At 43.5% G+C, this 25,944-nt stretch overlaps 1 protein-coding gene across 5 annotated transcripts; it reads left to right on the top strand.

Annotated features, from left to right (window-relative positions):
* The first annotated feature begins 1,173 nt into the window (after positions 1-1,173).
* LOC131821106 (conserved oligomeric Golgi complex subunit 2-like) lies at positions 1,174-21,024 on the top strand. Of its 5 annotated transcripts, none has more exons than XR_009349829.1 (4): positions 3,677-3,795; positions 4,294-4,402; positions 5,233-5,412; positions 7,072-7,401. XR_009349829.1 is itself a non-coding variant. In XM_059156863.1 (4 exons), the coding sequence occupies exons 1-3, from the start codon at positions 4,211-4,213 to the stop codon at positions 7,171-7,173; spliced, it is 474 nt and encodes a 157-aa protein (XP_059012846.1). In that variant the 5' UTR covers positions 3,677-4,210; the 3' UTR covers positions 7,174-7,199; positions 20,656-21,024. The 5 variants fall into 5 exon arrangements, 3 of the variants coding, with proteins under 3 accessions (XP_059012846.1, XP_059012847.1, XP_059012844.1); XM_059156863.1 differs by adding an exon at positions 20,656-21,024 and having other exon boundaries at positions 3,677-4,402; positions 7,072-7,199; XM_059156864.1 differs by adding an exon at positions 7,748-8,037 and having other exon boundaries at positions 3,677-4,402; positions 7,072-7,199.
* The last annotated feature ends 4,920 nt before the right edge of the window (positions 21,025-25,944 follow it).

Below are 25,944 nucleotides of genomic sequence, written 5' to 3' on the forward strand. Positions count from 1 at the left end.
CCATAACTTTCACTGTATATGTGTCATTCTTCTGGCCATGCGACCCTGCCTTCGTGTCATTATGCCCCCAGATCATGAGTCCCCTCAACAGTAACTGTGTCTGGTATATCATTTTTTTTTTTTGTCAATATCTGCATAGTACTGGTGCACAGGTATTAAGTTCTGTGGAATTGAATGAGATGTAGGAACTTGATAATGTGACAAAACAATGTCTGTAATACGTTTTCTTTATTATTCTTTTAAAGAGTCTCAGGTCATCTGTCAGTTAAGGAATTCGGGCAGTAGATGAACGAATGTGTAAACAAGAGGACATAAGGAAGAAAAAGGTACCCTCCAGTAGATTTCTTATGCTGCATGCCAGTTGAAGCCTTCTCCTCTTGTCTCCGCGAACTTGTCAGCACTATTCAGCTTTTTTTCAAAGCTCTCACGCATGTGCATTTTATGCATTATGTCACGTTATCTACCTGAAATAATAAGACAGAATTTTAGAGGTACCCACACGATCTCAAGATCACCCACTTTTTCCAGAACAAGAAACAGTGATAACTGTTGTCGGTGCAGCGCTTGACAGTTAACGACTGTATAAATTGTCAGCGGCCCTGTAAAGAAAATAGGCCTATATTAGAGACTAGGGGAGAAGTGGGCTTCCCAAAGCAAACTCAGGATTCTGCCATAGGTTTGTTGTTATTTTCTGATCCTGTGTTCTTTATGTTCTGGTGTTCACTTTAATTTTTTCGATTCCCAGTAGTTAGCATGCGGTGTTGGCTTAGTTTCAGGTGTGTGAGACAGGCAACGGCTCTGTACATCTGAGGGCTCACCCCGGGAGTGTGCCCCTTAGTGCTATCCACAGTTTCAAGTGTCCCCGATGTCATTCATGATCATAATGATGTAGGGGCACAGCGGGCATTGGGAGTCTGGGCTTCTGACTCTCGCCTGCTGCTCTGTACAATGTTTTCTATGTGTATTATTAGCATATTTGTTAAAATCTCAGTGGGGAGAAAGCCTGTTTGAGGGACCTTCTGTTTAATTCGCCTCTGGATCTCCTCACAGCTTTTATCCAAAGAATGCTTGTCATGCGCTTCCAGACAAAACAGTAAGCTTTATGAGAGCAGGGTGTATTTCTTGCTTTATTTTCTCGTGTCCCCCCTCCTCCCCCAACCCCCATCGGAATGAATGTCGAGCTCCCAGCGGTGTTCAGTAACTATTTATTGAATGGATGACTTTGTATTTTTTGTTCTTTTAGGATGAGAGTTTTCATAATGTTCCTCAACCTCTTTGATAATATTTGTAGTGTAAAAGGTCTTTAATGATTTGGTGCTTGGGTATATAGGTATATGCACATGTAAACTGAGAGGGTCAGTATGATCGGAAGCCAAAGTTAAAACATGAATAAAGGGCCATAAGAAAACAAATGGAGGGGTGCCTGGTGGCTCAGTTGGTTAAACGTCCGACTCTTGATTTTGGCTCAGGTCATGATCTCAGGGTCATGAGATTGAGCCCCGCATTGAGCTCTGTGCTCAGCAGGATGTCTGCTCGTGATTCTCTCTCTCCCTCTGCCCCTCCCCTGCATGTGCACATGCAGTTTCTCTCTCTCTCAAATAAACAAACTTTTTAAAAAAATAGGAAAGAAATGCCCATAGAAAGATTCAGGATGGGGAAAAGAAGAAATAAGAGTATAGAATATGAGAAAGCAAAGTCGGGTTTTTTTTTTTTTTCTCTATAAACTTGCAATAGAATATGGAAGTATGCTTATTCTAGAACTAAGATTTGAATTCTTGAGAATTCTGTGTTTCATAGAAATATTCAAAATATAGCATGCCCTATATATTTGAAGTTAACTTTTGGTCTTATATTTTCCTGCATTTAGCATGGGAAATAAAGATGATTAAGAGTAAAGATGGTGACGTTTTTTGTTTGCTTAATTTTTATTTTTATAGATGTGTGTGTTGAGGCTTATACAAGTTATTTGATCAGTTGAAAAGATTGAAAAAATCTTAAATTCACAAAGTTCTAAAGAAACCTCTGCACTAGAAGCAAGCAGGTAAGCATTTTTTTTTTAACTAAGTAGCACATAAATTAATACTTCACATCCAGTCTAATTAGGCGGGGACGGCTTAGTTAGAATTCATTTATGAACAAGAAGAAAATCCAGGTTTGTGGCTAGAATGTAGCTCCAGGAGAGTGGAGAGCATGAAATGGTGAAATCTATAACACGTTCCTATAAACCCTTTGGTTATAGACCACAGTTCCAACACGTCCTTATGCTTGCAGTGGAAAAGTATATTTGGAATCACCTTCCCTGAGGACTAGCAAAGTCCTGTTGATCTTTAAGGCATACCTACCATTCATCTTGGTTTTTCTCCATCTCATTTATTTTTTCCTAGACATGCCCAGAGTATTACCATTGATGTATTTTGCACCAGCATTATATTATTATGAAACAGTATAGGACACATCCAGTTGAAATTTACAAACAGGAAAGAAAAAGCTTATGAAATAGGAAAAAGATGATGGCTCTCTTTTTTATACTGTGATTGTCTTGTTCCCTTCCTGGTGTGAATTTTCAGTCAGCCAGGGTAGATGAGTGACTCAGAAAATGAGTAGTTAGGTCCTGTCAGCACCGTGAGACGCACAGTGCTGCAGTGGGAGTAGCCCGGGCTGGTCCTGCACATGCCAGCTGGGCTGCCTGCGTCAAGGTCGCCTGGTGCCCTGCGTGCTCTGTTGTGTGAGGCTAACAGTCCCTCCCCCTGCAGGCGGAGTTAAGTTTCTAAATTTTAGGAATTAAGGTTTTAGATTTGGAAGGAACTTGAGAGACCATATGCTCCACATGTCTCATGATGGACATTAAGAACGGACACATCCCAAAGGAAGCGATTCTCTGGTCCTAGGTGTCTGCCCCCTTTCACATCAAGGCATTCAACTAAGTGGTCAGCCTCCACTGTGCTTATGTCTCTAGCCCGTAGCACTCGTGCTTCTGCCCCCATTCGTCCACACTTAGCAGACAGTCTGTACGCGGCCCTTCTGCAGCCCGTGTGTCTCCCGCGGCTCTGCTTCGCTGCTGCCCTTGGCAGCGCCTGCAGCCCCTCCAGCCATGTCCACGTTCGGCCCCTGGGGAGCTGGCCCTCCAGTGTTCTTCCCGTCTTTGCTGTTGCTGCTGTGCTCCTCGGATAGAAACACCTCGGTGAGCTCTGTGTCTACAATCCTGTCCCTTTGCAACACTGTCCTTGATAAACAGACATTGTGCGCTTTCTTGCTCAGAATTACCTTGGAGGACTTTTTTCTCCAGAAGAGCAGCTCTGGGCTCTAGAGTCAGGAAAGCCAGAGCAGCCTCAGCGCACGGTAAATCCATCATGCTCTGCCAGGCCCAGAAATGCTGAGATAAGGATAAATAGGAAATGCGCATGGGATCAATCAGTAGAAGTTGGGATTAGGCTTCAGCGTTGGTCATGCCGAGCACTTGCCTTCCCTCCACACCAGTTCTGATGCTCTGGGACGGGGCACACCGTGGCAGGTCTCCAGACATTTTGGGTTTCCTTACAGTGTGTTTCCTCACTACCTGACTGCCCATCCTCAGATGTGGGATGCCTCATAGAGCCCAGCAGGGGCTTTGGGGCCTTTGTTGTGTTTTGTTTTGTTTTTTTTTTCTTTCACTGTTCAGCTTCTTTTTGAATGGGGTTGACGCATTCTAATGTGGGGGGCAAGAGGGAAGTGTATCCAGTCCACTTGATGGCAGATGCACTGTGAGTGATTTCTCACCAGCTCCCGGAGCACCGAGCTTGCTCTTTCTGCCGTTGGGTAAATGTAAACTTGGAGTCCGCTGCTCTGAGCGATTTCCCAGGTTGCTGCTAGGCGGTCAGTTTTAGCTGATTGAGGAGACAGCAGTAGTTAGTACTGGGGAGGTACTTGGGAAGGAGAATGAGGCAGGCGGAGAAGAAGAGGGGGATGCGGGTATGAAAGGTAGGACAGGGCAAGAGAGAGGAGGGGTGTAGAGAATGGGAAAAGAAGGGAGAAGAAGGGCACGAATGGGAGAGCCCGCGGAAATTGGTGGAAACATGCAGTTGTACCCACACTGACCTAAAATAGCTCCAACCCCTTGCCTGGGCCCTGTGGCCTGGGCCAGGCTGCGTCAGTGGCTTCTAAGACCTCCCCGCTCCTCACCCCTCGCACCTGGGGCCTGCTTCACAGACAGTTTGTCCTGAAAATTGAAGGCATGCAGATGCAGGTGGCATGGGGGGCGGTGGGGGTGGCAGGTTTTAACTTTGGGAATTACACTTCTCTAATTGTCTCTACTAGCCCTCTCTGGACTAGAGAGATTTTGGAGAGAATTGCCACAGAATTTAACCAGTTACAGTTTCATGCTCTTCAGAGCAAAGGCCTGCCTCTTCAGGACAAAGTAAGACCAGTAAGTGTTGGTATCGATTTTCAATTTGCTGTTTGCGAATTTCCTGGATGATTTTGGTTTGACCTAGCATTGCCCCCTGATAATTGCTACTCTACAGGATTTTGAAGCTATCTTTGAATTTTTTTTCAGTGTCTCTTGCTTGGGACCCTGCTTCCATTATGTCACGCTAGATAGATTTTGTGTAAAGACACAAGCGTAGTCTCCAAACTGTGCAAGTAAAATTAATTCTGAATTTCATGTAACTTGACACATCATATGATGTAGTCAGAGTTCATTTATCCAAAGCCTTTGACTGGGTTTAAATGCACGTTTGTCAGATTTACTCCGTAGCTTAAGAGGCAAATAACATTTTGTCGTTCAGTAATTGTCTAAACTTCACTTTGATGAAGCCGACTTACTTTCAAAGAAATCATAGGGAGGGGACGCCTCAGTGGCTCAGTCAGTTAAGCCACTGCCTCTGGCTTAGGTCATGATCCCAGGGTCCTGGGATTGAGTCCCACCTTGGGCTCCTTGCTTGGCAGGAAGCCTGCTTCTCTTTCTGCCTGTGCCTCCTTGTGTGCTTGTGCTCTCTCTCGACAAATAAATAAATAAAAACCTTAAACAAAAAAAAGAAAGAAAGAAAGAAAGAAAGAAAGAAAGCGATCTTGGGGAGAAGAGATTGATTCTTATTCTCTAGGAAATGTTGAGATTTTAATCTTACATATATTCTGGTAGAATTAGAGGCTCGCTTTATATGTATAACACATATGTATATAAATTATACACATATATTTAAGCTTTTAGAAACTGTTGTGCCTGGACCTTCTTTCCTGGTCTCTCTGTTCTTGCAGCGTATAGCCCACATTACGGCCATGCTACAGCAGTCCCTGGGAGGCCTGCTGCTAGAAGGGCTTCAGACTTCCAATGTGGACATCATATGGCACTGCCTCCGGACTTACGCTACAATTGACAAGACACGGGATGCAGAGGCGTTAGTCGGTCAAGTACTGGTGAAACCATACATGGATGAGGTTTGTGCCCCCATGCACCTCATTCCGCAAACACAGAGCATCTAATCTGGCTTCGTTTCTTGACTGGGTGCGAGAGAGCTCAGGGCTCTTCCTTGAAGATGCTCCTAGTTCCTGCTCTTCTGGTTGTAAGAAAAGGTTGGTCCCGCTTGGTGCCCATCAGCATGCCAGGAATCAGGCATGCGCTCTGGTCTCTTCCAGTGATGCCATAGCTCAGGGATCATCTTAATTTAGTAGGGGTGAGGGACTTGCCTAGGAAGAAGGTACAGATCAGAACATTTTCAGGTCAATTTCCATTTCCCTAAGTTATACGTCAATGAAGTTGCCGAAAAGCGTGACCCCACCAAGGCGCCCATGCCCACTGGAGGAGGTGGAAGACAGCTCTGTGCTCAGGGAAAGTCCGTGAGGGGAGGCATCTTCGCAGAATTGATGTGGCCTAAGTCTTGAAGACCATGGGGGAGTTTGCCAGGCTAGGAAGGTGGGAGGGAGGGAATATTCAAAGATAAAGGGCTTTTAAGGGCGAGTTAGCAGGGTAGTACCTTAAGTCCAGAACTTGGTTACCCAGTGTTCTTGACCTAGGAGGATACAGTTAAATACAGGGAGTCAGTGTATCTTGCCTCTGAGCGGCCGGAGTATGGGCTGCACCGTGTGAGGCCGCCAGCAATCAGCAGCTTCCCATTTAGAGAGCATCGGTTTCATCTAGTTCAGGCTGACAGAAGTCATGAAGCCAGTCTCAGCGTTTGAGGGCTTTCTTCCAGTTACCTGCCAGTGCCCAGTGCGAGTGTTCTTTCTGTCCGGTAAGTATAAAGCTACCCACCATGACTTCAGGATGAAAGGCTTCCAGTTTTAAAACGGGACAGTATCCCAGTGATAGAAGTGAAATTGAAGGATTAATTTCAGTAATCTTCTCAGCTTCATTAGGACTACTAAAAGTAAATGATCTGTCAGTTCTTTGTATGTATCCTATTATAGTTCATAGCTCTCTCTGTGGGGGTGAAAAAGATCACATTATTCTTTGTCACTAAATGAAAATATTTTAGGTATTTAATTTATGCCCTTTTCATTGAACTGAATCTAATATGCTAAATTAGGGAAGTACTTTATGCTTCCGTGTCGTTAAATGAACTGTGGCCACGTTTGTATTTTAAGTTTGTATGCTTGTCATTCACCTCCTGAAACTCAGCCTCACCAAAAAAAATAAAATACTAAAGCAAAATAAGATGTGTTTTCTTCCATCACTTTCCATCTCAGCCCTTTCCCTGTTCTGGAGACGGTAGAGGATAAGGCCAGGGTGAAGATGGTACAGAGCTGTTGTCTGCAGATACAGTATTTCGCTTTTAAGCTCAGAAGGGAAGCAGATGAGTGTGTGTGATGTTTTAGCTTCAGGCCAGTCTCTGTCCCTCAGCCTCTGTGTCCCCCAGGGTTGGAGCAGTATTCCCAAATCCCTGGACCTAGATTTTTGTGCCGTTGTTACTTACCTCCTGTTTAGAAAGCATACTGAGTGGGGAGGAGGAAGGACGAAGTGCATTTTTAAGGTTTACTCGATTCTTTTCTCTGTAGTGTATAGTTCATACTTCTCTTGTAGGTGCTTTAAAAACAAACAAAACCACAAACAAACAAATAAATAAATAAATAAAAATAAAACGCTCTTCCTTCTGCTAGGTAATTGTAGAGCAGATCGTTGAGTCTCATCCGGACGGCCTGAAGATCATGTATGCTAATAAGCTCCTGGAGTTCGTTCCTCACCACTGCCGCCTTCTTTGAGAGGTCACAGGAGGAGCCATCTCAAGGTGACGTAAACTGCTGTGTATGCACCTGAGCTCAGTTTAGTGACCACCTGTCACCTCCTCATGTGCCGCTGATCCCTGGCTGTCCTGTCTGACCCGGGAACGTGTGCTCTTCCCTATTTGTTACCAGTGCTGTGAGGCAGGTGTCGCTTGCCTGGGTTTACAGGGAAAGGGAATGAAGAGTGGGGACGAATCTCAACGGTGACATTTGTGTGACTCCAGAGCCTCTGCTTTTCTCTTGTCTATACTTTCTCCTTAACAAGGTTCAAAATCAAAATTGGTTTCCTTCCATTATTGTGATGTCGTCATCGGTCTAGAAATACCAATTCATTTTAATTCAACACATTTTATACTGATGGCAATTAAAGTCATGTTCGGTTTTCCCTTCCTCTCTTATTTCATTTCCATGGCTTTCCAGTTCTGTTTGATGAATATCCCATTACCTTCCACCATCTCCGTCATCCCAGTCCAGACCTTTGTCGCCTTTTGTTCGAGGGTAGCGGGCTCTCCCCACCTGGTCTCCCAGCTCCACCTGTCCCTCTTCATTGCAGCCCTCGGCTGTCCCACCTGCCCAGAGCTCTGCAGCCTTTCTGAGTCGCTCATGGCTTCTCATCGCCCACAGAGGAGCATCCAGTCTTCCTGGCGCAACCTGTGATCCTTGGTGCTTGAGTCCTAGTGGTTCTCCGCTGTAGAACTTTCTACTGTGGAACTTTCCCCCATACCACTATGGTTCCTGGCCAGACAAGAGCGCTTGACCTTCCCTAACACACCTGGTACAGAAGATCCCTGACTTCACCTTGGTTCAGTTTATGGTTTTTTGACTTTTTATAATAGTGCAGAAATGATATGCTTTTAGTTTGGATCTTTTCCCAGGCTGGCGATCTACAATAGGGTCCTCTTTTGTAATGCTGGGCAGGGGCAGTGAGCACAGCCCCCAGGCAAACCACGTGATCACGAGGGTCAACCGTCCTGTTCTGGCTTTCAGTGCAGTGTTCAGTAAGTTACATGAGATACCAGACACTTTATTGTGAAATAGGCTTTGTGTTAGAGGATTTTGCCCAACTGTGCAATACTGTAAGTGTTCTCAACACATTTAAGGTTGGCGGGGCTAAGCTCTGATGTTCAGTCGCTTAGGTGTTTTCCATGCATTTTCAACTAAAGAGATTTCCAGCTGAACAATGGGTTTATTAGAATCCGAGGCCGTCATATGCTGAGGAACATCTGTCTGTACTGTGCGCCTCTGTGTTTTCCTTCATTGCTTCCTGTCTCATATCCCTTTGTCTTTCTGTTGATCTGTCACTCCACATGAAGCTCCAGTCAAATACAACTTCTTTTTTTTTTAGGTTATTAATTTATTTACTTATTAGAGAAAGCATAAGCAGAGGGGGAGGCAAAGAGTGAAGCAGGCTCCCCACTGAGCAGGAAGCCCGATGTGGGACTCGATCCCAGGACCCTGAGATCATGACCTGAGCCACCCAAGCGCCCCCAGGCTATGATTATTTCAAGAAAAAGTCCTATTTGTGAATTCTTCATCTAGTGAAGATGAATTAAAATCAGAAAGTCAACTCTGCCACCTTTAAAAACCCAGGAACAGAAAAAAATTCCATGAGCAGGTATAACCCTATCCACAATAAATCACTTTCAATCCAGTCCTGAAAACTAATACAGAGTAGGAAGAAAGCATTACAGAAAAATTTTGTTTTCATTAATCAAGCTGTAAAATAACGGGCCTTACACGAATGCCCTTTAGGAAGACAGTTCTTATAGTTTTATGTTGATGGAAACTAACATTACATTCGAAATGCATGTTAAAACCATGACTGTAGACTAACTACCACTTTCAGTCGTCAGAAGATGAAAAATGATCAAGAGTCACCCAAACTGAATCCTGGCTCCTCCTGGAAAATGTGTTCCTAAATATTTTCCCCCTGAACTACTGTGCTCTTTCTGTATCTTACACAGCAGACACTGCGATGCACAAACACATCCAGAAGGCCTTTGAGGGCTGACAGCCTGCTGGAACAATGAGGAATTCACCCGGGTTTCTGCCTTTCTGCCGGGCCCAGAAAGTTCTGGGTAACCCAGGTGACGTGTCATGAGAATACAGGTGTGCCTCACACCGTACGTATCATCTCCTCAGGGTAGACACCAAAATCCATGTTCGTATATGAAAATCTGAGATGCATATAGAAATCAAGAGTGATTCTGTCATCTTGAAAGAAAAACACACTGTTGCGCTGCCACATGCCTCGTTTCTCCTCGAGTGACTGAGGGAGTAGCGATTGCAGTCAGAAATCTCAGAAAAATTAGAGTAAGGGCAACACCTGAAGTTTACTCCTGAAAATACTTGGAGAACGACTGTGGCCAATAAACCAGGGCTTAGTTCATGAGACTATGTCAATGAGCTTATACCATCCCATGTTCTGGTCAAACCCTCATGTCTGGGAGATGGAGGGACGTCTTCATCTTCCAGAGCTACTATTAGGGAAAAAGGTGGAGACAATACTGACAGGAGTCCCTACTTCAGCAGGAGAGCCAAAAACACCTTGCCCCTCCATAATCCCAAATGAAAATAAACATCTCGGGGCGCCTGGGTGGGTTAAGCTTCTGCCTTTGGCTCGGGTCATCTCAGGCTCTTGGGATCGAGCCCCACGTCGGGCTCTTTGCTCAGCGGGAAGCCCACTTCCCTCCTTTTCTCTCTGCCTGCCTCTCTGCCTACTTGTGATCTCTGTCTGTCAAATAAATAAAATAAATTAAATCTTTAAAAAAGAAAAAAAAGAAAAGAAAAGAAACATCTCATTTTACTAGTAGTGTGCAGCAGTGACTATGCAGGAGAAATTATTATATTATTATTAGATGATATTATTATTATTATTATTGTACTATATTGTTAACCTTTTGAATTTGGACACCTAAAATTTTTAATAAAATATGAAGACCTTTTTTTTTTTTTTAAGATTTTATTTATTTGAAAGACAGAGATCACAGGCTCCCCACTGAACAGAGAACCCGATGCGGGGCTTGATCCCAGGACCTTGGGATCATGACCTGGGCTGAAGGCAAGAGGCTTTAGCCCACTGAGCCACCCAGGCGCCCCATGAAGGCTTTTTTTAAAGAACAAAAACTTCAGACTATATCTTTATCCTAGAAGTTCCCACTACAACTGGCTTCTGTCTTGGCCAACATTTAGCCATTCAGATAAAGTCCGTATTTAGTGCTTCGTGTGTATGCATGTGTAAAATAAGAGGACAGTCATAAATCTTTAAGATTGTGTATAATAACCGTGAAATAAGTTTTCTTGATACACAAGGTCTCGTTCTGGGGAAAACAGCTGGTGAACAGTATGCAGTTTTCAAATGACGGAGGGGAACTACGCATTCGGTTATGAGAAAGGGAAGGAGAACAAGACCAAATATTAATAAAAGGGAAAAAAGCTTTTTCTGCCATCTTTTCGTGCTGCAGTAACAGTGTGAACAAATGTCCCACAGATGCCCTCAAGAACATTAACACTGCTGAAAGGGGAGGCGAAGGCCAGGTTCTTAGGAGGCCCTGCACCAAAGTCATCGTCCCATTTCCTCACTGTGATGACGAAGCATGAGTACATTGGCAAGTTTGAAATTATTGATGACCACAGAGCTGGGAAAACTGCTGTGAGCCTCACGGGCAAGTTAAACAAGTGTGGCATGACCAGCCCTAGAATTGTATAACTGAAAGATCTAGAAAAGTGGCAGAATATTTCCATCCCCTCAGTTTGGTTTCACTGCATGGAAAACTTTTTCTGGCATCATGCACCATGAAGAAGGAAGACTCCAGGCAGGAGGGAAAATCCTGGATTCCTTTTTCCTACAAATATAATATACATGGCACATGAAATGCCTCAATGGGGAAAAAAAAAGGAAAATAAATTACAGTCAACTAATGTTTGACAAGGGTGCCAAACAATTCAATGGGGGTAAGAACAGTATTTTACTCCCAAGCAGCCACATGCAAATAATGAAACGGGAGTCCTGCCTCACACCATACAGAGAAAATAACCCAAAATGCATCAAAGACATAAATGTAAGCATTAAAATGATAAAGTTCGGGATGCCTGGGTAGCTCAGTTGGTTGGACGGCTGCCTTCTGCTCAGGTCATGATCCCAGAGTTCCCGGATCGAGTCCTGCATCAGGCTCCCAGCTCCACAGGGATTCTGCTTCTCCCTCTGATCTTCTCCTCACTCATGCTCTCTCTCATTGTCTCTTTCTCAAATAAATAAATAAAATCTTTTAAAAAATAAAAATAAAATAAAATGATAAAGTTTTCAGAAGAAAACACAAAGGTAAATGTTAGTGTTCTTGAATCTAACAACGGCTCCTCAGCCATAACACCAAAGTACAAGCAACTTAAAAAAAATAATAAACAAATAAATGGGACTCAACCAAAATGTCCCAGTTTTGTGCTTCCAAGGACCCCATTGACAAAGTCAAAAGACAAGCCACTAAATGGGAGAAAATATTTGCAGGTCATATATAAGGAACATGCATTCAGACTGTGTGAAGAATTCTTACAACTCAAATAAAAAGACAACCCAGTTAAGAAATGAGCAAAGAGGGGCGCCTGGATGGCTCAGCGGGTTAAACTGCTGCCTTTGGCACAGGTCATGAACTCGGAGTCCTGGGATCGAGTCCCGCATCGGGCTCTCTGCTCAGCAGGGAGCCTGCTTCTTCCTCTCTCTCTGCCTGCCTCTCTGCCTGCTTGTGATCTCGCTCAATAAATCTCTCTCAAATAAATAAATAAAATCTTTTAAAAAAATGAGCAAAGAACTTGAATACACATTTCTCCAATATTCAAATGTATACATTAATATATAAATGTATATATAAATATATTTTACATTATCGTATATTTATATAAACATATGTATGTAAATATATTTACATTCTTAAATATGTATTTAAATATAAATAAAATATGAAATATATAATATATATTTAAGATACATATAAGGTATATATAAAATATATGGACAATAAGCACGTGAAAATATGCTCAACATCACTAATCATTCAGGAAATGCAAATCAAAACCATTGTGAGATACCACCTCCCACCCACTTGGATGGCTACTATCAAAAAACCCAAAAGCAGGTGTTGGAAGGATGTGAAGAGCTTGAACCTGTAAATTGTTGGTGGGCTTGGAAAATGGCGCAGCCACATTAGAAACGGTTTAGTAGCTCCTCAAAATGCTGAACACAGAGTTGCCATATGACACACCAATATCACTCCTGTGTATAGAGCCAAGAAAAAAACTATGCCCACACAAAAACTTGTGCATGAAGGTTTAGGGTTTATTCGTAATAGCAAAAAGGTGAGAACAACCCAGATGTTCATCAACTGATGAACAGATAAATAAAATGTGATCCATCCAGCCAGTGGAATATTACTCGGCCTTGAAAAGGAATAGAATTTTGATATGTGCCACAACACAGAGGAGCCTTGAGAACATTCTGCTGATTGAGAGAAGTCAGTCACAGAAGACCACATATTGCATGATTTGATTTATATGGAATTTCCAGAATAGCTAAATCTACAGAGACCGAAAGTAGATTAGGGGTTGCCTAAGACTGGTGGTGATGGCTAAAGTTTTCTTTTGAGGATGATGAAAATGTGTAAGTAGTTCAGTATAGTATAGTTAACTATAGTGAAAGCCATTAAATTGTCCACATTAGATGGTGAGTGGTATGGCCTGTGAATTATATCTCAATTAAGCTGTCATCAAAAAATGCAAAGAACTTCTATATTTATCAAGTAGAAAAAGAATGAACTTGATTAAAAACATCAAAAATGGGGAAAATAAAAACAAACAAAATAAGATGGGAGGAATAAGATCATGACTGTTTATCATTAATTTAAATGTGTACAGACTGACTTTTTCTATTAAAGCACCTATCAGGGGGTTACAGATCCACACTGTTCAAGAAACATACTTAAAATGCAAAAGGGATTGAGAATGTATCAGGTGAGGAGATACCATGCAAAAGAGAAAGCTGGAATGGCAAAATTCATTGCAGACAAGTTGGGTCTAAAGTTATAGGTACTAAGATGAAGAGGGACATTTTTAAAGGCAGAGTTTGGAAAGAAGATGTAAAAGGTATAAGCACGTATACATCTAAGAACATAATACCTAAAGACTCTAAAAATGCAATAACAATGTAAAATTTTAGCTTTTCAAATGGGAGTATCTACTAGAAGGAGGGAAAAACAAGGACACACAGAAAATAGACATCCTGGGGCGCCTGGGTGGCTCAGTGGGTTAAAGCCTCTGCCTTCGGCTCAGGTCATGATCCCAGGGTCCTAGGATTGAGCCCCACATCGGGCTCTCTGCTCTGTGGGGAGCCTGCTTCCTCCTCTCTCTCACTCTCTGCCTGCCTCTCTGCCTACTTGTGATCTCTGTCTGTCAAATAAATAAATAAAATCTTAAAAAAAAAAAGAAAATAGACATCCTTATTTCCCTCGGAAAACATTTCTTTCTTACACCTAAGAAACGCCATATTTGTAAAGATTAATTGCATACTAGACAACAAAGGAAACCTTTACAAGCCTTCCAAATTAAAGATTTAAAGAACAGTTCTTTGATCACAATCCAGTAGAATCAGAATTAGATAACCTGGTAACAAAAAATTGAAACTACATACACGTTAAGAAATACAGTCTTCAGTCAAAGAAGAAATCATAAGACGACTGAAGAAAATCTTGAAAGCAATGGAAAGGAGACTATTTCATACCAAAACTTACAGAAGACACCAGAAGTTATACTCTAAGGAGACTTCAGTGTCAAATGTCTTCAATTTCAAACATTTTTTTGAATTAAAGAAACTACTCATTTAAACCCATCAGAAAAGGGCAGCTCAATCAAAAGGAAGGAAGTAATTATAATAAAGATAAATTTTTAAACTAATAAAAAATATGAGGGGCAAATAAACTCAAAGTTGTTTCTATGAAAGACTAATGAAATAATAAAAAAAAACACTTCACATGTCCTATTACGGATAAGAGAGGGGGAAGATGGGGTGTGGGAGGAGGTGGGGAGAGGGAAGGGGTTTCAGGGAGGAGGGGACAGAAACAGGGAGAGAGAGAGTTGCAAAACAGACAAGGATTGGGAACAGAGATATAAAAGCAAATGCATAATATAAAAGAATCACTAAACTGCAAGGCACTTTATACTAATCAATTTGATAACCTAGAAGAAATGATGATTTCCTAGGAAAACCAAATCATCCAAATGATTCAAGAATGGAAAATTCAGAAGATGAGTTCCAAGATCAGACAGGTTTGCAGCTGGATAGCTGTCATTCTACTGTTAAATGGCAACAGTCAATTAAACAATAATAAGTCAATTCACTTGATGAAGCTGAGCACAATTTTAATACCCAAACCTGAGAGGGAGGAATGGGGAAGCTATTAACACATCTGGCTTAGGACAGATTAGTTAACAGAAACTGAACTAATGTTAGCAAATAACAGATGTCAGGCATCTATCAAAGGACTGAGACCAACTTGGATTCATTCCAGGAAAATAAAGGGAGCTCAAGACCAGAAAATCAATAAGATTTACCTCATCACTAAATTAACTGTGAAAAAACTCTTAAGACCATAGAAATAAATGCCTTTGATAGAAAATAAAGGAACCTGATAAAAGGTGAGCAGCCATTCTTTATAAAAATGAAGATAAAAACAGAAGGACGTTATTCAGGAGGGATTATTAACTAGGAAGCACTAGATCAAGAGGTAGATAAAATGAGCCCATATTCGTTAAACAGAGCCCCATGCGTGCATGGATAGAGGCGAATAAGCTCATGGATGAGCACCGGGCTGTCAACAGGTATTATAGGGACAAAGGCAGCGGTGAGGAGAGGAGAGTCTTAACAACATGGAAGAAGGTAAAAGGAGGATTGCAGTTAAAAATTGTGCATGATACAAACACATGCAAATAAGACCGGATATTTTCCCATGTATAGTTTCTTAAAACCCTGCACACATTACTGGAACTACCAACTCTTGCTTTCAGCTCCGCAGCCCTCGCGTGATTTCCCAGTACCAGGATGCAGGGGTAGATCCTCCGTTGGTGACATCCTATGTCATTGTACTCCTAAAGGGACAGGTGAAACAGCACAGGGGCTGCAGGTCAGAACTCAGGCATCGCTGTGCCCACCCCAGCTCCCTGCACGCCCAGCCTCCACTCTGAAGCGGTGGGCACTTGGAGCTGTTAAGAAGCAGGGATTTGAGCAGTTCTCTGGTTCCCCCTGGAGCCATCTGCATCCATCATGTTTCCCACAGCTCTCCCCGAGTGTTGGTGCTGGCTCCCCCGAGTGTTCCCTTAGCTCCTAGCACACCCTTCTTACCCTTCTTATGAGAGCACCTAGTACTCCCCGTCACAGTGCTCTGTCTGTCACTTGCGTCCATTGATCCACTTTGTGCTGGTTGAGGGCTGGAGCCCCATCCTGTTAACTTCTCAAGTCCGTTTCTAATGCAGCGGCACCTGGCACTTAAGCACCCTGTCAGTACCTGCCAAATGAATGAAATGTAATCAAAACATAGTATGAAGTCTGTGTTTTGAAACTCCTTTTTGGAGCCGTTTGCTATCATTTTCCCAGGCAATTTAAAAAATTTCCAGCCTTGCTGCCAATAACCTGAAGGGGTAAAGGAATGCCGGCGTGCCCCATGGGACATGTCACTCTGGATGGTCCTTTGGCAGCAGGGACTTTGATAGCGCTCTTTCAAACCCAGCAGGATGGTGGAAGGGGTATGAGGCTGAGTGCCTCCCAGGTCTGACCCTTTGTGACGCCACCCGGTGCCTGCAGCTGCCCTCTGGAAGGTGTTGCTTTAGCGGCAGAGCCGGAGGGCACCAAGCGTGTGTCTGTCTCCAAAGTCCTGGGCACCACATCACAATGCCTTCCTGAGAAGCAGAATCAAGGACAGTTGCTGATCTTCATTCCTTCCCACCAAAGGTATCTCATACACCATCTTTGGAAGTTGGAGCCAGGGGGCGCCTGGGTGGCTCAGTCGCTTAAATGTCTGCCTTCAGCTCAGGTCATGATCCCAGGGTCCTGGGATCGAGTCCCACACATTTGCCTCCCTGCTCAGCGGGGAGCCTGCTTCTCCTTCTCCCTCTGCCATTCCCCCCACTTGTGCTTTCTGGCTCTCTGTGTGTCAAATAAATGAATAAAATCTTTTTAAAAAGTTTGGGACATACTCTTTCGCCATTCTACTTTCCCTGGGGTAATTTGCCACCTCCCTGAATTTACCTGCATCTTTCCCAAAATCTACTTATCTTCCAGCCTTCTTGACCATAATGAGTCTATAAATTTTCAATAGACAGTGTGAACTTACACTTGCTAATATTTGCATAACATGCACCTCTTTCGATCTCAAAGAAAAGCCTCGCACTGCAATGGTCTCTAATCTCCAATTAGGTTCTGTTCCAGGATCCCACTGGAATTCTACACACCTGTCCCCTAAGATGCCATAAATTGTGGTCCAGTTTCCCAGCCAGCCCAGGAAAGCACATGGGAAATCTTGCTGAAGTATGAGTAAGAGCCAACGAAAGGGAACATATTTATCTGCCTCGAATGCTGGGACCTGAGGAAAGCAAGTTCCATTACAGACAAATCAGGAAGAAGGTGCAGATTGCTTTTTATGTCACTCTGGAGTGGAGGTCTGCCATTGATTATTAAGACAATTTCCTGCAATGCACTCACCAAAGTGATACTCACTTCGGAGTGGACAAAACTTAGGAAATGGCCAAGGGGAGCTCTGCTTACACTTTAAACTCTCAGCATTTATGTGTATTAATTTCTTTATAGGGCAGTATAGAGACATGAGGCCACATTGAAAAAGCAAAGCTTGTCATCCTATGGCCTTGGGTCAAGAATAGAGATATTGCTGCTCATGTCAGTTTCAACCTCCAGTGGCCAAGGGTTTGATCTGATGCTCTTTCAAGTTTTCACCATAGCCTTTCTCAAGCTCAATGGCCAATAATCCCACAGGAGGAGATTTTAGGGCCCTCTCAAACTTCTGTTTTGCTATCTCTCCCCAGCCTGCTTCCTCTGCAAAAGTCACCACTTTGCCTGTGCATCTACCACCTCTTAGAGCCTTTGGAATCAACCACGAATTGCAGTGCTGATTCCTTCCATGACCACATATTGTTTACAGGAAAACTCTTCTTCGTTATGCCTTGCCAGTCAGAGTGACGGTTTCATCTGCAACCTGGACCAGGTTCGGGAAAGTTCTACACATAAATGTGAGCAAATGTCTTCTGTATTGAGAGACATGTACATTCTGTAAATGGACTCTATTGAAAAACCAATACATAGGGTACACTTATGTCCTGACCCAGCTGGAAGGAGGCACTTCATTTCCATCTTTCAGAAAATTGGTGTAACACATTGATTTTCATAACAAAGAAAGCAGTTTTGTGTCCTCTACCAAAAGACGGTCATCGTAAGCAATAAATTACCTCTTTGGAGTGAACAAATTAATAAGATATTTTCTAAATTTCAAAATAACAAAGACAGAACGATGTCTGTAATGCTAAGTGCATCCCCTTAGTTGCAGGACATTGTGTCATGGACCACCTGAGCAATGACACATGGCGGCCGGTAGTCTGATTTGTACATCAATTCCCCTGGCAACCTGTTAAAAGAAAGTCTTGCACATGACAAGCTTTCAATAAGACACTGACAAGATGGCCAGGAAGCCCCCTTAGCTGGCTTTTTCAGGTGTCCAGACATCTAGTCAACCTACCTCACCAACTCATCACCATGCTTACTGGAGTAAACCCAATCTCTTCCTTCCCCCCAGGAGATGGGAGAAGAGCCACTCACACGTTTATATGGAATTCTCATTCCCCCTCGCTCTGTCCCCACATGGCGCTGTCCATGTAATAAATAAACAAATCTTTATGTCACCCGGAAGTTCCTGGGTCAAATTACACAACTCGGACAATTTTGGGTCACTACAGCCTTTTGTTTTTCTCTCCACCTTAAGCCTTCTGGGTGACCAACAGGTATCTAAAACTCATGTTGCTGCCATATGCTGTTGTTCTGCTTAATCTTCCCAGTAAAGTTCAGTATTTTCCCCTAAAGTTTGGTTTATCAGTATCTCCAGCGTCTATCTCCAGCTCGGGTCACGATCCCAGGTCCTGGGATCAAGTCCCACTCTGGACTTCCCGCTCTGCAGGAAACCTGCTTCTGCTCTGCCTCCCATCTCTTATGAATAGATAAAGAAAATCTTTAAAAATTAAAAAAAAACATTTCTATATTCCCACTTTTAAAGATTAATTCTAGGAATTATTGCTATAAATCCAAGTGTCCTATCTCTTTCTTAAAAAGTCTTCTCCAGGGAACCTGGGTGTCTCAGTTGATTAAATGTCTGACTCAAGATTTTGGCTCAAGTCATGATCTCAGGATCATGGGATTGAGCCCTAGTGAGGCCTCTGCGCTCAATGGGGAGTCTGCTTCTCTCATTTTCCCTTTGCCCCACCCCCCTACTCACATGTGCACACACGTGTTGTCTCTCTCCCTCTCTCAATAAATAAATAAACAAATCTTTAAAAAGTCTTCTCCAAAGGGAGTTTGAGAAATAGTCCAGTAAGGGGCTGGAAGAAAATATTATAAGTTTTATTCATATTTCATGTCATCCATTTAACTGTTTAGCTTTTGCATGTCATTTATAATGTGCATAATAATTTAGTAGAGTAGTAGAGTCTATAATTTATCAAAAATTTGCTTAAATTGGTGCTATGTCCGCAAATATTTTTGTATGTATGTATGTATGTATTTATGTATTTATTTATTTTTGTGAAAGAGAGGTGCACAGTAATAAAAGGAGATCACTGCTCCAGGGACCCAGATATTTGCCCAAGTCTTGTTTCCTTCCATTCCCTCTGGGATTCATTAGACCCCCTTAACACCAATCTTGTCCCTAAAACATGCCCTCTGCAGCACCAAGTTCAAATGCTTAACTCGGGCCATCACTGCAGGCTGTACCGGGATGACCTTAGGGAAAAGGGTGGTGGGTCTCACGGGTTTGCTGTGTCACCCCCATGAACAGTCCTTTGTTCTGAACAGCTAGTGCAGCCCACGTTTGCAATCACAGGCTCTGGCACCAGAGTGGGTGTAGATCCCAGCTGGCCCCTCAGTAGCAATATGACTTTGGGAAAGTTGTGTCATTTCTGGCCCAGACTTAAGGCTCATCCATAACGTGGAGGAGAAGACAGTGTGACCCTCAGTGGGCTGTTGAAAGGATCACAAGATGGATCGACTCAGGTTCTCCGAGGTACCCAACACACAGTAGGCCCACAGTAGAACAAAAAGTTGTTCTATTGATCTTATAGTTACTATTACTCATACTAACAAAACTGATCATTTGAGATGATTTTCAAGTGAAGTGTCTTTGCCTGGATTTCTAAGATTAACCTGCTTCAAAATGAATTCTGCTCTACAGTGAAAAACGAGCTAACCAGCACGTTTCTTCTGCGTCTTTTCTGAACTTTTTAGGATCCTCTCTAGAGAAAGGTTCTAAAGGAAGGCAAAGTGCAGAAATACTCTTGCTTCAAAGGATGTGTAGGAAATGATTAATTTTGCCAAAAAACAGTGCTTTGAACATTAAAGATGTTTGATGAAGCTCACTGTACACAGTGTATCCCTCCAGGATCCATAAGTTGAAAACTCAATGTCCAAAGGGACATAACTAGGAGATAGGGTCCTTGGGAGATGTTTAGGTCATCCTCATGGGCGAGATTAGTGTCTCCATGAGAGAGACCCCACAGAGATCCCTCGCCTCCTCCACCTTGGAGGTTATAGGGAGAAGATAGTCATCTATGACCCAGGAAGTGGGCACTTGAACAGACACGGAATCTTCCAGGGTCTTGACCGTAGACTTCCCAGCTTCCAGAACTGAGAGAAATAAGTATGTCTTTAAAGCACCTAGTTTATGGTGCTCTTATTACATCAGCCCAAACTAAGATAAAGCTTATCTCTTATACTGAAAAATAACACAAATGTTAACAACAATTTAAAAAAGGAACATTGTGGCCAATGACATGTAATGAACATCATCTCTCCTCTACAGAGCCAAGAGCTTAATTAGTTTCGGGCAACTCAGTAGAGTATGATTAAACCAAAGAGCAGCAAGATGTCTAAATGCTCAAGTCCTCTGCCTCCTACTTTTCTGCCAAAACAAAAGAAAAGCCCTAGGCTGGTTTTGGTTGCCACCAAGGACAAAACAGCCAAATTCCAAATTAGAAAGCTCTGGGGTTTAATTGTGGATGTATGGAATTACATAGAAGCTCTCTTTGATCATTCCAAAGGATGTTTCCCTCAAACGCTACAAATACATCTCAGCCTACCAACCATCTCAGGCCTACCACAAAAATTATATATATACACTTTTAGCATTTTAAAATGTGTCTAAATTTCAGTTTCAGATCCAGTTTTGACTATTGTTATGGGCTTAGTTGGATGCCCCCAGATTCCTACGTTGACGTCCTAACACCCAGCATCTCAGAATGTGGCAGTATTCAGAGATGGGATTTTTAAAGACGTTATAAAGGGAAAACGAGCTCACTGGGGGTGGGCACCAAGCCAACAGGACTGGTGTGCTTACAAGAAGAGGAGATTAGGACACAGACAATACAGACTGAAGGACAATCGTTTGAAGACAGAGTGGAGAATACAGCTATCTGCAAGCCAAGGAGAGAAGTTTGAAGAATCGAACCCTACTGCCACCTTGATCTTGGACTTCCAGCGCCCAGAACCATGAGAAAATAAATTGTATGTTGCCTAAGCCACCCGGCTGTTGATATTTTGTTTATGACAGCCCATGACTCAGAAATTTGAGGACCTCCCCCCTAGACTTTATCCTGAAGTTCTGTTTCAGCTTCAGGGGCTTGTGTAATACTACTGTATCAAGGAGGGAGGCTCCTGCCATTTCCCACACTGGGTCATTGAGACACTGCACAGCTGTCCCCAGGGCTGGCTACATAATTTACAAGCCCCATGCAAAATGAAGATATAGGGCCCTTTGGGCAAAAACAGGTAGAAAGTGTTTGTTAAAGCTACTAAAATAGAAAGCTCATTTCCTCCATGGTCTGTCTTCTGAAGGGGCATGGCGGCTGTTTTCTATTTGCATTTAATGTCATTCCAAGCAAATAAAAATTTTAAAATGTGATTATGGGCATGATTTTTGCCATTCATCTTCGCAGGGTGCAATGTCAGTGTTAAATAATTCACGCAGGGATTCCACAGCTGGGGCACACCCACGTGCCCTCTTCTTATCAGAACCATGGAAATCCTGCACAAGACCAGCTCTGCCGTCTTTACCTCACCTGGGGACTCAAACCTGTTCCACCGACCCTGCCGCCCTCGGCTTCCTGATGAGTAAGGAACTTGACAGGATCAGGAGCCGGGGGCTGCCTTTCTTTCCCTTCCCTCCTAAGTCACCACTTCCAAGGCTTGGCTAACACAGGGAGGTGACATGAGTGAGAAAGGACAAGACAGGGTTCTGGGCTGCTCACAAGAGGCCACCTCCTCCTGCCGGTGCTCAGAGCAAGCTCTGGTCTGTAGGGAAGGCGAGCTCCGGTTGACTCGGTCATAGATGTCACGTGGTCAGCGAGTCTCGTTGACCACCACTCACGAGGTGTCCATTTCCATGCTGTGCTCACCGGGCAGGGCGAACAGTACATGCAAATGAGGAGGCAAGGAATGGTGGATACCCACAGTGGGCTACCCCCTCTGCTATGTACGTGCTCCACTGTCCCACAAGTTATGCCCCAATAATGGGTCCATGATTAAAAGAGCGAGACTGATACAAAGCGAAGGTCAAACAAAGCTTTATTTCGCGCCAAGCATCAAGAATCAAACTGACCAGCCAGGGCCGCTTCTCTTACAGAGAAGTCGACCCCTCTCTCCTTTATGGACTAGCTTTTAAGGACAAAGGCCATGCGGTTGGGCCTGGCCATGCACAGGTGGCCAATGAAATTGTAACACACAGAGAGAGCTGCACAGTGATGCTAGGTGACCAATTGAATTACAACTTACCTTTTAGTAGACATTTGACCTAGCCTATCACCTTGGTTAGGATTGGCGCCCAAAAGACTCACAAAGGGCGGGGCCCATACTCCTTGGTAGCTAGGGAGACAGTATGCAACTCTCCACTGATCAGATGTCTTTACCTGGCCTGACCCACCCTTGTATTTGGGCTTTGTTACCTGAGGTTGTTTTCCGGGTCTTGTTTTTAAGTAAGTCCCCTGGGAGAAGGGGAGCAGGGACAGCTTAAGGGTTAAACAACAAGGTTATTGTGTAACCTCAATGGAAGCCTCTGGCTAAAATATAAAAATATAAAATAGGTCCTTACACCACCCACTTCGCTCAAAAAACACAAAGTCAAAAATAAAACTGAGTAATTCCTAGACAGTGAGAGAGAAGCACACTGACTTCACCTTAGAACCCTTCTGAGGGCGGTGCTTGGCAGGGGTGGGGGCGTGTGGGGGGCTTGGGGGTGGATAATGGGACCTCTGAGGGTGTGGCCCAAATGCAGGGCCCTTTGGGAAGGGGATTTCTGGGGGAGGGGCCCTTCTGGGAGCAAAGCCCTGGGTGGGGGCGTTCCCTCGGTGGGCAGGGCTGGGAGCAACCCCAGAAACCTGGCCCACAGAGAAGCTGGTCCTGTCTCTCCCTCTGCTCCCTTTCCCCAGGGACACCTAAGCTTGGAGACTAAAGTCAAAATTAAAGCCATATGTCTAAATGGTTCATACTGTGGTTGGGTAGTGTTTTTAACATATTAATTGACTGGTGTTTCTCAGTATTTGTCAAACCTTTCCCAACTCAAGGCTTTCTCTTAAGCAGCAGCGCAAGGCTGGCCCTTCAGTTGGGTCAAGCTGTTTGGTGATTCTGTGTAAAAACCCACCCTCTTGCACTGCTCAGGGGGGCAGTGTTGCATCCTAGGATAAACATAAATATATATCAAATGTTTTTACAAATTATATTTATATGTATACATTCCATTCTATGTTTACATATATATGTATAAAATAAAAATAAAAATATTGTTCAAAAGGCTGTTTTGCGGGGCGCCTGGGTGGCTCGGTGGGTTAAAGCCTCTGCCTTCAGCTCAGGTCATGATGCCAGGGTCCTGGGATCGACCCCCACATCGGGCTCTCTGCTCAGCGGGGAGCCTGCTTCTCCTTCTCTCTCTGCCTGCTTCTCTGCCTACTTGTGATCTCTGTCTGTCAAATTAATAAATAAAATCTTTAAAAAAATGCTGTTTTGCGGGGAACCTGGGTGGCTCAGTCCTTAAGTGTCTTCCTTCCACTCAGGTCATGATTTTAGGGTCTTGGGATTGAGGCCCACATTGGGCTCCCTGCTCAGCAGGAAGCCTGCTTCTCCCTCTCCCACTCCCCCTGCTTGTATTCCTGCTTTGTCTCTCTGTCAAATAAATAATTTTTTAAAAAGAAATACTTTATTTTAAAAAAATAAGTAAAATGCTATTTTGCCCTCTATCCTGGTAAGATGGAACACATTCCTAACAAGAGATCTTCCTTGACTCCGTGATAAAAATTTAACATTGTCTTAATGAATCCTCACAACACCCGCCCCCCCAACCCTTCTCAGATGTTACAATTAAGGTTCAGTGAAGTCCAAACACTGGGCCTGAGGTAATATACCCAGTATATGGCCTCTTGCCATAGTCTAGCAGCCCAAATTGGAGGTGAGGGTGTTTGAGTGTCGTTGGCCAGGATGAAAAAGCTGAAAGATGAAAAGAAGGGTAGTCTTGCTTTTTGGCCCAAAAAAAAGAGGTTTTAGAAAGAAAGAGACCTGTCGCCCAAAGGAGGAGGCTCCCCACTGATCCCGGCTGGGCAGGAGTCAGAACAGAAGGGAAACTCCCATCACCAAGGAGAATGGGCTTCTCCTTCATACAAAAGCATAGGATCCCTCTCACCTGATATGTTTCTGTCCCATAGTCGTCCCCCTGTGCCTGCCCCATAATAGCATTCTCAGGAAATGGCTGAGAGATACATTCAACTTGCAGAGTTACAGCAAATAAAGTAATCTTTGACCCATCCTGGGAGCTTCTGATTACTGGGAGGGGCCAAGCCATCCTAGGGCAAGTGCACTCATTTCAAGAACCAGTAAAATGACTCCAAGAGTATCATAAAGGCTAGTGATCATGACTGGTCCAGAAATATTTCTGGGAGTCCCTTTTAACATCCCTCCCATCATTTCTTCTCATCTCCAAGGGAATGGTACTTAGGTATTCTGAAAGAAATATGCATGACTAGTAAACTGTGTGTGACCCCGCTGCCTAATTCATCCCTCACCAGCAATTAACTGATGGTTTGAAGGATGGCTACTCCCCTGGCAGGGCAAGAGCTGAAGCAGAATGTATGGGGCGAGGCGGCTCTTCCCCCTGGATATAAATAATTAAACCCAGTAGCCACCCTTCCTGCCTGGCCACTGTCATTTAGGTATGGCTGATTATCCCTAAATGGGAATGAGATGGGGGCGGGGGTGGGTGAGGGAAGCAGGTGATGGTCAAAAAAACTACAGTAGCTGCCACTGAGGGTCCAACCTGGCATTAGACTGAGCTCAAGTCCTGATTCCATCATATACGAGCTGTATGAACTTGGAAAACTGAGTTCAACTCTCGAAGCATCTGCTTTGCCCCCCCTTGGAGTGAGAATATTCAGTAGTATTGACTTCATAGGGCTTGTTAGGAGGATTAAATTAGATACTGTTCATTTAGCACAGTTCCTGGCCTATAGAAGGCACACATAAAAGTTGATTATCGTTTTTATGGACCTCCAACTTTAAGCCTTCTATAAAGAACCAAATGATATCTCTGAAAAATACCAACTGCCTACAAGGTAGTAGGGAAAGTGGTATCTATGTTGACCTGGTTAGAAAAAAGAGGAAAATCTCTCTTGTTTAAGCCTTGTTGAAAATTTTCTAAACTCTGTCCGCTCTTCTGCTTTAGTAATTAGAACAAACGTTGGAGACTCGTGGTTTTCTGATAATTGAGTTGCTCGTTGTAACGCAGGGCAATTCGACATTAGTGTTTATTTAAAAAATTACCGCAAATGAAGATAAATGGTGAGACTTGCACTAAATTTGATGAAAATCCTGACGTGAGTGTTTCTTCTTGGGATTCTCTCTCTCTCTCTTTTTTCTCCTATGGTCTGAGAGCGGATTACATTCTACTTGGGTGATGGCTCAGGTCAAATGTGTGGTTTTGCAGCTGCCTAGCCTTTCACAGACAATCTTGGAAGAACCATCATTGTCTCTGTAAGAAAATGGAGGGAAAGATGTGATTTTAACACTCAGCCTACAACAGTTCAACAATCTACCAATGTGAATTTAGAAACGCTGAGCAGGTTCCCCTTCTAGTAAGGAATATCTCTCCCGTTTTCTTATAATACCTGAGTTTCTACAACTGAGCAATCTACTCTTTTGTGTAAAACAGCTTCCCAGGATTGTTTCTCCTTTAAACGCAAGTGAACTTTGGGGATGGCACTCAGATCCCTTTCTTTTACTGGACAACTGTGGAGCAGGGGTTGGGTGTGTTTCAAGAGGGAAAATATCCACAAGGGGACAGAAAAAGACATAAATGTACAAAATCCCATTTTCCAAGAATGTAAAAAGCTAACTACCAGGGGAGCCTGGGTAGCTCAATTGTTAAGCATCTGCCCTTCGGCTCAGGTCATGATCCCAGGGGC

Source organism: Mustela lutreola, chromosome X, assembly GCF_030435805.1.
Source record: "Mustela lutreola isolate mMusLut2 chromosome X, mMusLut2.pri, whole genome shotgun sequence".
Classification (NCBI taxonomy): domain Eukaryota; kingdom Metazoa; phylum Chordata; class Mammalia; order Carnivora; family Mustelidae; genus Mustela; species Mustela lutreola.